Raw genomic sequence first — 15,576 nt, 5'->3', positions numbered from 1 at the left:
CAATGCAGAAGTTTGCTGATTTCAGAAATGGCCTAAGTCTCAGTTGAGCTGCCATCTGAACCTATCAGAAACCCAGTGTAGAAGCCAAGGGGTGGGTAGAGGGTGGGCCCCAAACAAGCTTCAGGAGGAGAAGCCCTGCCTTCTCAGGGCAGAGACCTCTAGTGCCCAGACCCCAGATGGAGGAGTCACTGCCCAGGCCCTGTCCCCAGTCTGGCTCCTTCCCCTCCCCAGTCTGGTTCCTTCCAAGCTGCTTCTCCAAACCTCTGAAGCAGCAAAGACAGAGCCTATTTAAAACAACCTCCAGAAGGTAATTAAACAGAGCCTGAAGGGGATCCTTCTGTAAGGCAGAGGAGGCCTCCATAAAACAACAAGAAATCTTCTTAATTTATCATTTGGGCCAATCCCATTAATCCTCTCCATTAATTTTGTTGCCATGGTTACTCCCAGGTAAGAGATACAAATGCATATCTATGTGGGGCAAAGGTACTCCCCAGTTCTACAGATGAAAGGAGAAAGAACATCCCCGCTCATTCTGCTACACAACACACATTAGCAGTCACGACTTTCGTGTACACACAGCTTCTCTCTCTTAAGAGGCCAGACACTGCAGTCAAACCATTTTCTGGGAATTGGAATTCCAGATCTCCTACTTGTGATTTGGGGCAATTTATTTAATCTTTTTGAGCCTCCATTTCCTCATTTGTGATATAGGAATATGAATACTTACTTTCAAGGTTCTTGTGACAATTAAAGAAAATTCATTTATCCAACAAATATTTATTGAGCACCTATTATTTGCTGGGCACTGCTCTAGGCACTAAGAATATATCAGTGAAAAAAGAGACCAAAAATCTCTGCTTCTGTAGAGCTCACATGCTTGTGTGGACAAACAATAAAAATAATAAAAGTAAATTTTCTCATATGTTAGAAGGATGAGGGTTTCAAGAAACATGGGAAAGTAGAACAGGGTAAGGATAGGGAGTGTGTACTAGCAGCAAGGATGGATTTTTAAAAAAATTTATTGCAGTAGGGTCCTCGCAAAAGGAGGGGTGAAGGATGGGGAATACTCAGGGGACACAGGAACACAGTGACATGACCAGGGCCACAGCTCCTGTCATAGGGGAGAGGGGTGAAAAGACCAGGGCTGGAGCTGGGGTGGTAGAGGGAAGGGGGAGACACTGAGGCTGCATTCCCCCACCCCCAGAAGCACCTCTAGTCCCTGGATCCCCCCCACTGGCCATGGCCCCCCAAAATTCCATCGCTTGTCCTGCCTCTGACCCTAGTGGCTCCTTCTTTTGCTTCCCTTGACTTTTCTTTCCCCGGAGAAATTCTCAAGTAGGATGATGTATAGTAAGGTGGTCAGGGTAGTTTTCATTGAGGTGACTTTGGAGGAAATACCTGAAGGAGGGAGTGAGCCATGCAGATATCTGGTTGGAGATTATTCTGTCCAGCAGAACAGCCAGTGCAAAGGCCCTGAGGCAGAGTGGGCCTCCCCAGCATGTTTGAGGGACATCAAGGAGGCCAGTGTGACTGAAGTGGACTGAATAAGGGAAAGAGTAGTAGGAGACAAAATCAGAGAGGAATTGGGGTGTTGCAGCTTGTGCTAAGGACCGTGGCTTTTACTCTGAGTTTTTACTATAGCTGTGGTTCTTAACAGGAGGGCAATTTTTCACCAGGGGCCATCTGGAAATGTCTGGTTGTCATTAATTGGTACCCAGTGGGTAGAAGCCAGGGGTGTTGCTAAATGTCCTACAGTGCACAGGACAGCCCCCATGACAAAGAACTATCCAGCCCCAAATGCCAATCGTGCTGAGGCCGAGAAACCCTGGAGCAGAGAACCGTGTAATGTATATTCTCACAGATCACTCTGAGTACTATATTGGGAATGAGCAGAGGGTGCCCAGGTAGAATGGGGAGACCACCCAGGAGGCCACCACAATGACCCAGCCAAGAGATGAGTCTACAGCACCCAGTACAACTCCTAGCACATCATGCATATGCTTCAGCTAATAACTAATCACTTGCCTATTTTGTGCTAACGATAAGGGCCAACCTGTAGCTGCCCCGGAGGGGCTGGGTGCTGATCAGGACCCCAGAAGTCTCTGGCTAGGGGTCAGGGTAAGAGGGGGATGTCGGCCAAGCTTCTGACAATCCTGCTGATACCCAGAGAAGATTCAGGGTGGAAGTATTTTTAACTCTCCAGTATCTTCTCTTCTATTTTCAGCAAAGCCCAAACACAGCTGACCCCATTTCTGCTCTGCCAGGGGAGGAGACTGGCAGGATCTCTTACATCTCTGCTGCCCTTTCTTGGCGGGTTGCAGGCAGAATCCATCCTACACGGGGCCTCTGAGCAAACAATATGCTATGCTGGGTGCTGCGTAGGCTCGGAGTAAGGTGGGCGGGTTCCCAGCCTCTGGGGAATGTGTAATGATGGGCCAGAACAGCCACTCAGAAGCCTACAGTGGCCCGCAGAGACCTGCCCCCCTCACTCCGACCACCCCAGTCGCTCCCAAGCTGGTTTCCTTATCGGCAGTGACCCCTCGCCATCTACCTGGCACAGAATGATCTGATCGCAGTTCCACGGTCCTGCTCCTCCCTTGCTGCAGTACAACACAGCCAGCACCTCTCTGGGTTTCCAAAACTTTCACAATCTGGCCCGAAACCTCCCAGCTTCCTCTCTCAACTTCTCTCCCTCTCTCTCTCTCTTTCTCTCATCACGCTCTCTCTCTCTCTCTCCACTCTACTTCTCGGCCTTTGTGACTTACAGAGACGTCCCTCCCAGGCCTTGGGTCTCTCCTTACGTTCTACATCCAACCACTTGCGTTCCCCTGCATGAAGCCCTTCCTCAGCACCTGCGTTCTCAGGAGTCTCTCACCGCTGAACTCCTACTACCATAGCGTAACTCCAAAGCGCCTCGCCACCAGCCTGCCTCCAGGCGCCTGCTTACCTGTGCGCCTGCGCGGGAGCTGGCTGCGTAAGGGCAGGCACCTGCCCCGCGCCCACCTGCCGCAGCGCCTTTCACGTACCGGGTGCCCCGCAGATGCCCATGACCTGGCCCGGCAGGGTTAACCGCACAGTGTGACTAGGGCTGCGAGACGTGAACACACACTAAGCTCCTCTGACAGCACCCCTACCCCACCCACTCACTCTGCCCCGTATTAGCATACACATTCCACTCCAGGGTATCACCTTCCCTTCCAAATCCACCTTCAGATAGTGGGTGAGAGATGGGCATTGGATCTTCCAGGCCCAGCGTTCCTGTCCCACCACATACTAGTTATGTGACCTGAGGTAAGTAATATAATCTCTCTGAGCCTCAGTTTTCTTACCTTTAAAATGGGGCTAATATAGGCATCTACCAAACAGCATTTCTGTGAAGATTAATTGAGATAACACTTGTAAAGTGCAAATATTAACACGGCTCCTGGCCCTTGGTGAGCTCGCGGTGACTGATGGCTCATTACCATGGGGGAACGTTCCATATTGAACTCCACCCATCTCCATCCACGTCAAACCATTCCAGCAAGGCCCTGGCATATAAAATGCACACAGCACAGCAAACGTCCAGAAACTTAGCTGCCCGGGCTTATGTTTTTGCTCTCATCTATGGCTTTGTTGTTTAACTGATAGCTGCAGTCCTTATTAGGGTTCCTAGCCCATCAAATTTCTACCTGTCAAGCCCAAAGAGTAAATTATACTTATTTTTATTTTATCCTCAGGACTAATTTTTCATCGGTATAGCAACCTTTCAACAAGTTAACAGTCTCCGGAGGAGATATCAGTCACCCGCTAACCAAGGCCATCAGGGGAGAATAAACTATCAATCTGCTTGCACAAACCCCCTGGTGGGATGTTGTAACTGGAGGGCAGGTTAGATAACAAATTAGTGCATAGGATACCCAGTGGTGCCCGTGACATCGGGACAGGCCCACAGGCATCAAGACACAGCCACGGGCTTCTGACTCACACACCCGCAAAAGGACATCAGGGCAGGCACAGAGCCCAAGAACACACAAGGCCGCTGTCCACAATGAGGTCAAGCACCATCCTGGGCCTCTTCAGACAGCACAGGCATGACCCTTGAGCAGGACCAGCCTGAACCAGGAATGGGGCCTTCATGAATTCCCGACCGCTGAGGCTTCCCCAGATCCTGAGCTGGTATGTCACCACCCATCGTTTCTTCCTGTGGCTCTGGAAGCCAGAGGGGTTGTGGCTCTGCAGATGAGGCCCAGGGAGGGAAGCACTGTGAGATCTGCAGCAGAGCCCAATCCCAGTGCTCTGGGGAGCCAGGAGGGCGGGGGACGGGCAATCTGCTTATTAGGGGGACTCAGCAGCAGGCTCGCACCTAGAGCACTGTGCTACCCAGCCTCCAGATGGACGCTGCAGGCATTACCAACGTGAGCCAGAACCGGGAAGCACAGCTAGTGCCAGGGACCCCCACCCTCTCCCCTCCTCCCAGCTCCCTGGAGGCACATGGGGGCTTTCAGGATGGAAAACAAAGGAGGCCCAGAAAACAAGACAGGCAGCTTTAAGCTACTGAAGGGAGCAAAGAGGGGAAACATGGCCTCATTCCCCAAACTCTGAAAGCAGGAAGGAGTCCCAAGGGGTGAAGACAGGCTAGAGGGGAGCTTGGGCTGGGAGCAGACACAGGATCAGGAAGGGCCTAGAGGCTGGACCACCCCTGACAGGTCCACGAGGAACTGCCACAGTCTGAGGACTACTCTGGCCTAGAGAGGGGCGTGTCAGGTCACACCACCCAGGCTCCTCGGTGCCCACGGCCAGATGGCAGCACCACGCTCAGGAATGGGGAGATCCCAGCCTGCCCTCCCTGCTGACGGCTGCCCCCAACTCAGCAGGCAACGCAGACACCTGAAGATGGACCCTGCCTTACCAGCACTGCAGCAGCTCACGTCACTTCCAGGGCCCCGCACAAGGACATCCGGCCAAGGGGCTGCCTCTGTTGGTACCTCTGCCCTCCCTCCACGTTGTGGGCTGCAGTCCAGCACATTCGCCTGTCCCTTCCTCTGGAGGCCCCATTCTCTCTATGTCCATGATGTGATTCCTCACCTGGACTCCTCCTATCCACCACCTCCTCCTCACCAGACCCTACTCATCCCTCAAATCTCAGGCTAGAACTCTCTTCCAGACTCCCCTAGTCTGGGCAGGTTACTCCTCCCTCTGCTCTCCCACAGCATCATGTGTTTTCACTGTCGTTGCCTAGATTCTGGGGAGTCCACGAGGCAGGATCCTCCTCTAGCTTCTCCCCAGGCTCTAGCACCAACACTGGCCTGTAGGTGCTCCATACATAGTGAGTGAAACAAACTGGACTGGGGAGGGCTGATGGCTTAGCTACCCACCCTATGGAACACCCCGCCAGGTACCAGTGTGTCATGTGGCTGCACAGGGCCTCAGCTTGGGCTTTGTACCTAAAGGTGCTAGAAGGCAGCGGCGGTGTCTCACAGAGTCACCAACGGAACAGAAGAGAAGACAACAGCAGAGGAGGGACAGCAACATGTTTTGGATGCAGAATGAGTAGAGTTTTAGTAACTGATCCAGCAGAGAGGAGGAAGCCTCCCCTCAATGCCTGCAGAAGGCACACTTAAGAAGCTGGGCCATGGGACTTCCCTGGTGGTCCAGTGGTTAAGACTTTACATTCCAATGCAGGGGGTGGCGGGTTTGATCCCTGGTCGGGGAGCTAAGATCCCACATGCCTCGTGGCCAAAAAACCAAAACATAAAAACAGAAGCAATATTGTAACAAATTCAATAAAGACTTTAAAATTGGTCCACATCAAAAACCAAAAACAAAAAAAATCTTAAAAAAAAAAGAAGCCAGGCCACCACCCCCAGGGCACCAGCAAAGTTCAGGACTTAGAGGGACCATGCACCCCAGGAACAAAGAGTTAATCATAGGGCTAACCACAGGGATTTGGTTGAAAATCTGTATTCAAAGCAGTAGAACCCCTCGGCCTTCCCCGCACAGCTAGGTGACTCCTACCACCCTCACCTGTATCCCCCAGACAAGGGAAGTTTATCAACCTTCTGGAGAAACTGAATCCAAGTGACTCCAGACTTGGGAAAACCAGCCCAGTGGAGAGCGGGAGCAGGTGAGGCTAAAAGCAGGGAAATTAATGAAAATCTGCAAAGTGAATATTGGGACTCCAGCCTCCTTCCCCTACTTGGCTTCCAGATGCAGACAAATGAGAAGATACTGTATTTACAGAACAGGAAGAGGATCCTGTTAAAAAGAACAAAGAAAATAAACAAATAGCTCTCAGAAATTAAAATTATACTAGCTGAAGTTAGAAATTCAATAGACATGTTGAATATAAACTCAAGGAAATTTCCTGCAAAGCCAAGCAGAGGGACAAAGTGAAGGAATAGGAGAGAAAAAAAGGATAAGAAAATCTGAGTGTTAATCTAAGATGTTGAATATTTGACTAATAGGAATTCCAGAATGAGAAGAAATTATCAAAGAAACAGTATAAGAAAAGTTGCCAGAACTGAGAGATAGGAGTCTTCAGATTGAAAGAGGTTACCAGGAACCCAAAATAATGAATTTTAAAAGAGATGGCATTGTGGAATTTCAGAAATAAACTGTATAGATAAAGAGAAGATCCTAAACATTCCCAAAGAGAGAAAACAGGTCACTTGCAAAGAATCAGGAGTAAAATAGCATTGGCTTTTTCAACAGCTAGACTGGAAGCCAGAAGAGCAATATCTTCAAAATTCTGAAGGAAAATGATTATCAACCTAAAAATTGGAATTTTCTCCTCAGCCAAACTGTCAGTTAAAGCTGAGTGCAGAATTACAATTACAAATTACCCTTTTTTCAGATCTAAAAGGATTCAAAATTTTCTTCCCATTTGCCTTTTTTCAGGAAGCCACCAGAAGAGGTGTTCCACCAAAATGAAGGTGTATACCAAGCGGAAGGCCTGGAGCTGGAGGGAGGTGGGCTCCAGAAATGAAAATTTCAGAGAAAAATAATGGAACTGAAGGACAGGAGTCTTCAGATTGAAAGGAGGCACTGGAAATATCAAAAGGCTGCTACAGGGTGCAGTAAGAATTTGAGATGGTACAAGGAAAACTATGTTAATGAGAAAAAATGAGGCAATTATTAAATCCAGGTAAAACATAAAGTCAAAAAGGAGAGGAAACATAATCATGTACAACAAAGTTGTAATATTATTCATATAATTGTAATAATGTGAATATTGAATATCCATAAACCCCAAAACTATGATAACTATTTGGGGAGGATGATGAGGGTAGGGGAGAGAAATGTGTTTAGGGGCGTGAATAATAAGAGAGCTGAATCCTCAACTACCGTAATAGATAATACAAAAGAACTACTTGAGAAATAGCGGTATAGATAAGCATGTTAGTTTGAAATATAGGTTTCTAACTGAAGAAACACCTAACAGTATTTGCTTCTGGGGAATAGAAATGGGAATTGAGGAGGGATGAGGCAACATACTATTTTTCCTTACAAGTGTTTTAGTACTATTTGACTTTTTGAACTATGCACATAGATTACTTTGAAAAAAACTGTGAAATTAATTTTTAATAGATTTTAAAATAAAGCTTATGAACAAAAAGAAAAACATCAGCACATCAACCATCTGTCTCTACAGTCACTAGAGCTCTAGAGCTGCCCTCTAAACTACATCTCCCTACCCTTCCCCCAAACTAATCAAAACCATCAGCATTTCAATTGGTTCTAATTCAAGTTCTTACATGATATAAAAAAATGAAATTACAGTGTTTTAGCCTCCTCCCCACCATCCTCCCCTAGCTTTCCCACCCTCTGAACTCTTGGGTAGTGGTATGCTGGCAAATGTTTAATACTTGATTCTTTGAGAAAAAAAGTCCTGATTTATAGTATTTGCCAATTTCCATGGCGTAAGTTCTCCTATTGTGGATGATTTCAAGCCATCACTGTGATGTCACTGAATGTGGAATTGGGAAAAGATGCACATGTTAGCTCCAGCAAACTACTGCCTTAGGCCTCTCTAGCCTTATCAGCCTCCCTACCAGACCCAGGTTACAGGAGAGACTTGAATATCCCTTCCAAAAAGCCAGAAGTCCACAAGGGATGTAACAGCAGTAGAAGTGGATTCTGAAGGGAAGAGAAGTGGTTCTGGCTGCAGGGAAGGGGTGATGAATTTGCCACCTTCCTTTCCCTCCCCACCTCTAGCAGAGTTACCTGCTCGTTAGTAATCCCCGGACGCAGGGTCCCATGCTTGTAGTCTTCCAGCAGCTGCACAGCCTCTCTGAGACGTCTCTGCAGGCAAAGAAAAGGGACATTGAGGGGCACACATTCAGGGCTCTGGCAACCCTTTCCTTGCAGGGGTGCATCAGTACTGATCAAGCACTGACTATATTTACAGTGTACAAGGCCTGCCTTCCAGTTCATGGGACTCACGCAAAACATTAAAGAAGGCTACAGCCTAAATGTCCTTTCATAGGGAAATGGCTAAATGGCAGTGGCATGATAATACTATGGAACATTATTCAGCAGTTTAAAAGTAAAGTAGATCTACATGGCCATATCTCCAAGATATTTTTTTAAGTGAGAAAGCAAACTGCAGAGCTGTATGATGCCGTTCGTTGTACCAAACAAACAAAACACACACACATAGAAAACAGTATTTCCTATGAGAATATTTATGTGAGAAAATGCATCAAAAATGCTCTAGAAGGAGACCCACCAAACTGGTGACAGGGGTTACCTCGGGGTAGGAGGAAAGGGCTCAGACTTGGCAATCGGTGTCAGGAGGAACTTTAATCTTAATTGTAATATTGAATGTTTTTATAAAGAGAACATATTTATGTAATACTTATATAATTTCTTCCCAACATTTAAAAAACACTAGCAGAGATTTACATACTAAAATACATATGGCCACAGTAACTGATGGGGAAAGAAAAAAATAAAAGGATGGAATTGTTATGATTTTTAAAATCTTAAAAGCTAAAGAGACAGCAACAGTGAGAGAAGGCAGCCTTTATCCACCGAAAGACTTGTATAAGAATATTCATAGTGGCACTCTTCAAATAGCCCCAAACTGGAAACAATTCAAATGTCAGTAATAGATTAGATAAGTAAACTGTGGTATATGCACACAATGAAATATTATACCGCATTTAAAAAAGCAAACTACAAATATATGTTACAATGTGGATGAATCTTCCCCGGATTGGCACCCCCATATCTCTCATCCCCCATGTTCTTCTAGAACTTTCCCACATGCCCCATCCAGAGGTACAGTCTATGTCCCCTCCCCTTGATCCTGAGCAGGCCTTTGTGACTGCCTCAACAGTAGGGTATAGCCAAGGTGAGGCTGTGTGACCGCTGAGGCTAGGTCATAGAAATGCCTTGCACTTCCACCTTGTTCTCCTGGGATGCTCACTCTCTGGGAACTCAGCCATCATAGTGTAAGGAAGCCCGAGCGGGCTACTGAGAGACCCATGTGGATAAGAACTGAGGGCCTGGGGCTCCAGTTAAGCCACCAGCTAAAGGTCAGCACCAACTTGCCTGCCATGAAAGTGAGCCATCTTGAAAAGGATCTTCCCCAGTCAAGCTGCCCTAGCCGAAGCTGCATGGAGCAGAGATAAACCATCCCCTCTAAGCCCTGCCCAAGCTGAAGATCAGTGAGCAAAAGAATTGCTTTTTGTTGTTCCAAGCCACTAAATTTTGGGGTGATTTGTTACATAATAACAGAAGGCTGATACACATAATGATAAGCAAAAGAAGGCAAACACAGAAAAGTATATATAAAATTCATGGGACTTCCCTGGTGGTCCAGTGGGTAAGACTCCACGCTCCCGGTGCAGGGGGCCAGGGTTCGATCCCTGGTTGGTGAACTAGATCCCACACGCATGCCACAACGCAACTAAAGATCCTTCATGCCGCAACTAAACATGCCACTATGAAGATCCCACGTGCCGCAACTAAGACCCAGAGCAGCCTAAATAAATAAATAAAGTATATATAAAATTCAAAAACAGGCAAAATGCACCTATGGTGGTAGAGGTCATTATAGTGTTACCTTGGGGCAGGGCGGGGGTGGGGGTAGTACTGACTTGGAAAGGGGATGAGGGAACCCTCTGGAATAATGGAAATGTTCAATGTCTTGATCTGACTGGTGGTGACATGGTATAAACACATGTCAAAATCCATTAGGCCATACACTTAAGATTTGTGCATTTTCCTGTATGTATGTTATACCTCAAAACATCAACAATAAAAAAAAAAAATCAACAACAAACAGTGACAACAGTGAGAGAAGGCAGCCTATGTCAAGGTCAGGTGAGGAACCCAGGCATCAGGGATGCTCATCGTGGGGGAAGAAACCCAGGGAAGCCACCGTGTTCCCCTTTGACCAAGGGACAAACCTGGCTAAGGACGGGAGTGCAGAGAGACCTCAACAGAAGCCCCTGGTCTAAAGGCAGCATGCAGCCCCAGGGAGGGCACCCCGTGGGGCATTTGCTGAGCAGGCTGACAGTGGTCACATAGCATGGGGAATGTACAGCCACCTGCTGTACTGAAATAGCAGGACTAACTGCCAGCCCAGACAAGCCAGCCGGGCTGTCAGGGGGCCAGGAAAATTTCTTACTTGGGTGTAGCCTGACTGCTGGAAATCACTGCCTCTCCCCTTTCAAATACATGCATACCAATCCCTGAATTCCAGAGTCCTTTCCCAGAATTGTTCGTTTCCAAAGTACAGATAGCTTTGTGGTTTTTGTTTTTGTTTTGCCAGTTATACTAGTAATCCATGCTGTTTAGAGAAAACGGCAGAAAAATTGAAAGCACACAAAAAAATTTTAATCACCTGTAAACATACCACTTGCAAAAGTGATGATTTTCCTTCTAGACTTAATACATTTGTTTTTCCTGTTGATTGTTGGTTTTAACTTGCTTAAGGTCACACAGAAAGTGAGCGGTTTAGTATTCGAGCCCAGAGTTTAGTCAGACCCTTGCTGTCCCTGCAACCCCCCAAAACTTCCTAGTAATGCGGCCAGCTCCCCACCCCAAGCCTGCTTCCTCCCAGCCTCAGCCTCTGCCCCGACAATGAATGTTCTACTTTCCACCCTGAATGGTGAATGGCCCCGCTTTCTCATTATTTTCCCACTCCAGGGATTCTCCTGAGTTCCTCTAAGAACCTGGCCAGATTCCATCTCATTTGACACGGTCATCAAAGGGAGGCCTCTTGTCTCAGGAGTAAGTTCCAAAGAGCCCTGATCTTGGCATGCATAGAGAAAGAACCAAATCCAAAGTTTCTCAAGACAAGTCTGCAAATGCAGGACTGGGGAAAGTTAGAATGTGCTTTTCTGCCTCTGGGCCTTGCTAAGCCTCAGCTTGGCCCCCCAGGTCAGAGGCTGAGGGGTTGGGGCTCCTAGCGCCTCTGTGGGACAGGCAAGGCCCCAGGCCACTTGTCTTGAGAGGTCCCTGAGGGCTGGCTGTCCTGGGAGCTGGACTCTTCACAGCAGAGAAGGGGATGGTTTTCAGGGAGACTTGAGGGATAGGTTTGCTTTAAACCCTCCTCTCACCCCAGTGCATTGTGATGCTTGAGAGGGATGGGGAAAGCTGGAGGTCAACGGCAGGGTGAACTTTGTAGGAGGTCTTTTCAACCAGGAACAAACAGGCAGCTAGGCCCTCAATGCAAAGATGGTGAGGGGCCCAGCTGGCTTGGAGACAAGGCTGCAGGCCCTTCTCTGGAGCCCTGGGCTGGGGGAGGGACGGCCCAATGTTGCTTCCCAGACTCCATCACCAGACTGCCAGAAAGTGTCACAGCACGTGTATTTGATGGGGCATGGTCTCCGGAAACTCCCTCAGGAAACAGGCACCTGGGAGGTCTGTTTCAGGGCAGAGAATTTGAACAGAGGTCCCACCCCAAGGCCCTGAGGGGAAGAAGGAAGCAAAAGGGCAGGCATGGAGTGTTAGGGTGGTGGCAGAGAGGCAGGACACCCTGCCGGACAGGAATGGGGATGGTGGGACACAGGAAGGAAAGGCACAAAAAAGAAAGATGAGGAAAGTCATCAGAAGCAAAGCTAATCTTTTTTTGAAGGAAGGGGGTACCCTGTAGCCCCTAAATGCAGACTGAGTATAATCCATGCTTGTCTAGGGAGGATGTCAAAATGATTTAAATATTTATTATAATATTTAATATGTTAAAATATATGATGGGAGTGACAGCACCTGGTCAGGATGTGAGGAACCCCCAGAAACATTTCACCCCCACTTCTGATAAAGGACCCACTCCCCAGGTGGTACCTACAGGTTCCCACCTCCTGATCTTGCCCACACTGTTCCCCCCACCACCCTTGGGGAGGAGGACATCCTTCCTCCCCAACAGTCTATCCCCATCCCCATCCATCCTTCAAGGCTCAGGGCCATCTTCTCCAGGAATCTTCCAGAAATGTTCTCTCCGTCCTCTGAACAGCCAGAGAGCATTTGGTTTGCACCTCTCTGAGGTCCCTGACCACTTACCAGCGTGTGTCCATGTTATCTGTCAGAGACTGCAAGGTGCGGGGAGCAGGGGACCGGTTTTAGGTATCTTTGCAGAACTGCAGGACACACCTACCCCAGCCCATCACCAACACAGGGCCACACATAATGAGCATTTAACAAAAATGAATGACTGAGACTGCTGGGGGGGAGAAGTGAAGGGTATGGTCAGGGTTAGGGATCCAGGTTCCAAAGCAGCAGGCCAGAGTCCCTCGATGATGATGCTGGTTTTACAGAATCCTGGGATTCCAAGAGGCCATGCATGCCCAGTTCACACAGGATGTGGATGAGAATACCCCTGTGTGTGAATATTACAGAACCATGTCGGCATTCCTTTCTCTGAAAGGAATTTGGGGCATTTGGGGCGTGAGCGGGAAGCGCATTTTGGCACCCAGGGTCACAGAGTGGGTGGGTGGCACCTAGGAACACGAAGTCCCCTCAATCCCAGCTCTGGGCCATTTCCATGAGACATGAACACAGAAGAGCCTCCTGTCCTCATGACTGTCGGTAACTGAGAGAGGGGTGGTCTCCCAGAGCAACCACAGCAATGCCTGCATCCTGAAAAGCTGATGCCTACTGGGGCCGGGCACCCCATGTAAGAAAGGGAAGGAGAAATTGCACACAGAGAAATTGCAGAGCATGTTTAGCGAAAGCGGTACAATTGGAACAGGGGCATTTCAGACAGTCAAAAGTTTGGGAGTCTCAAAGCTTGCAGAACTTCAAAAAAAAAAAAGGGGGGGGAGGGAGGGAGGAAGGAAGGAAGGAAGGGGAGTGTCAATGGTCAGGGGAGAATGAACTGGCAGCGGGGGCGGGGGGCGGGGCCTGCAGATTACTTCACGTCCTGCCCTGATCGCTGAGTATTTGCTTGCTCTCACGTGGGCCAGTCTTGCATCTGACAAGGGCAGGGCCGCGCATGCTTACCTTGTCTGCAACCACAGCTTAAACCTTTCTTTGTGGCTCCCAAGCAGTGGGATTTGGGGGCCAAAGCTAATGATTTCTGTGCAGGCAGAGTCTCAAGCCCTTCTCTCATCTTCCCTCCCAGCGGTCTGGGGACCCACGGGGTTATCTGTGCTGAGATTGGTTCTTGGCTCACACCAACGATGAGCTACCCTCTGGGAGGCCCAAGGGAAGGGGAAACCAGGGACACATGGGGAGAGCTCTGTTTCCCTGTGGCCGACCTCTGGTCACGTTCAGGACACCGATGTGAGGTAAACCCATATAATTCTGGCAGCGTGACAGGTGGTACAGACCTTTAGAAAATAAATCTGTCCAGCTACCCTAAGAACTATAAATACAATCATGGTCTCCAGCCTGGATACCCTACTCTTGGGAATTTTTTTCTAAAAAATAAATTTAGCAGAAATGAAAAATGATTTGCCGGAGACTAGTTTTTGCAGGAAAGCAAAAAGTAGGAAACAACCTACCTGTTAGACCTAAAAGTCTAACAGGGATGGTTATTTATACTATAAGACATGATTTCCCAAAATTATAAAGGCCTGGAAATAGATGATAAAAGCAAATAAAAAGTCTGTGTTCAATGTAAGAAGTATGCCAAAAACAGATACAGATGGGCAAAAACCTGAAGTGTATAAGGGTACTGACATCTGGAAATTTTTAAATTAAAAATTCCATTAAAAATTTTAAAATTAGACTACCTGATGCTGTCTAGAATGCATTTAAATGGACATCCTTACTTACTGCTACTGAGAGCATAAACTGATATAATCTTGGTACAGGTTGGTACACTTTACAGGGCAATTTGGCAATATATATCAAAAGCCTTAAAATGCCTTTCATTCAGAAATTCTACTTTCAGGAATTTATCCAAAGGAAATAAAGAGAAATATGGGGAAATTTATGTACAAAGGATATTTATTGCAATATTATTTATAATGGCAAAAGACTTGAAACCACCCAAATGGTCAACTGAGAAAATGATTAAGTTAGAGAATAGCCACATGATGGATTACTATACAGTTATTAAACACATTTTGAAACAACATTTAATGACAAGGAAAAATGTTCATGATATGCTACATGAAAAAAATATATATATCATGTATACATATATCATATATGATTTTAAATATATATATTTATGTATGTATACATATATATACATAATACACACACAGATCTTCCTTGACTCATGATGGGGTTCATCCCAAGAAATCCACTATAAGTGAATATATCATCTTTTTTTTTTTTGGCCATGCCACACAGCATGCAGGATCTTAGTTCCCCGACCTGGGATCGAACCTGTGCCCCCTGCAGTGGAAGCACGGAGTCCTAACCACTGGACCACCAGGGAATTCCTGAAAATATCATATCTTAATTTGAAAAAGCATTTAATACATCTAGCCCACCGAACATCATAGCTTAGCCTGGCCTACCTTACACACGCTCAGAACACTTACATTAGCCTACAGTTGGGCAAAATCATCTAACACAGAGGCTATTTTATAATAAAGTGTTGAATATCTCATGTAATTCATTGAATACTGTACTAAAAGTGAAAAACAGAATGGTTGTGTGGGTACAGAATGGTTCTAAGTGTATCGGTGGTTTCGCCTCGTGATCACGTGGCTGACTGGGACCTGTGGCTGCCACGGCCCAACATCATGAGAGAGTATTGTACAGCATATCACTAGCCCAGGATATGATCAAAATTCACCATTCGAAGTATGATTTCCACTGAATTGTATCGCTTGCACACCATCATAAAGTCCATCTTAAGTTGGGGACTGTCTGTACAGAGATAGAGTGAGATACAGATACATATATATCTATATCTATATATATACACACATTATACAAACCATCCTAATTTTGTACATATACATATACCAGAATGTTAATTGTGATTATTTCTTGCAGGTGAGATAATGAGCAGTTTTTATTTTCTTCTTTAGACTTTAATATTTAGAGATTACTACCCACATCACATCAAGAGGCCCACAATATCAGTTGTTTTCATTGTTAGTGATGCTGCCTCACCCGGTTAAAGGGGTGTCCTCCAAGCTCTCCACTGTAAAGGTACCTTTTCCCCTTAGGAATTGCTAAATA

General features: G+C 46.9%; 1 protein-coding gene across 5 annotated transcripts in view; it reads right to left on the bottom strand.

The window, feature by feature from the left end:
• SFXN5 (sideroflexin 5) overlaps positions 1-15,576 on the bottom strand; it is a 118,090-nt gene that overhangs the window by 84,760 nt on the left and 17,754 nt on the right. For all 5 annotated transcript variants that reach the window (XR_014234648.1, XM_082356404.1, XM_082356403.1 and 2 more), the window contains exon 3: positions 8,206-8,283. Coding sequence is in view for 4 of the 5 variants with exons in the window: in XM_082356404.1 (XP_082212530.1) it covers positions 8,206-8,283 (78 nt within the window). In the remaining variant the exon portion in view is untranslated. The remainder of the gene's footprint in view (positions 1-8,205; positions 8,284-15,576) is intronic.

The sequence above is a fragment of the Balaenoptera borealis genome, assembly GCF_965194805.1.
Source record: "Balaenoptera borealis genome assembly, chromosome: 15".
In the NCBI taxonomy this organism is placed as follows: Eukaryota; Metazoa; Chordata; class Mammalia; order Artiodactyla; family Balaenopteridae; genus Balaenoptera; species Balaenoptera borealis.
Note: the sequence above shows the minus strand (reverse complement) of the source record. Positions and strands in the feature narration are given on the sequence as shown.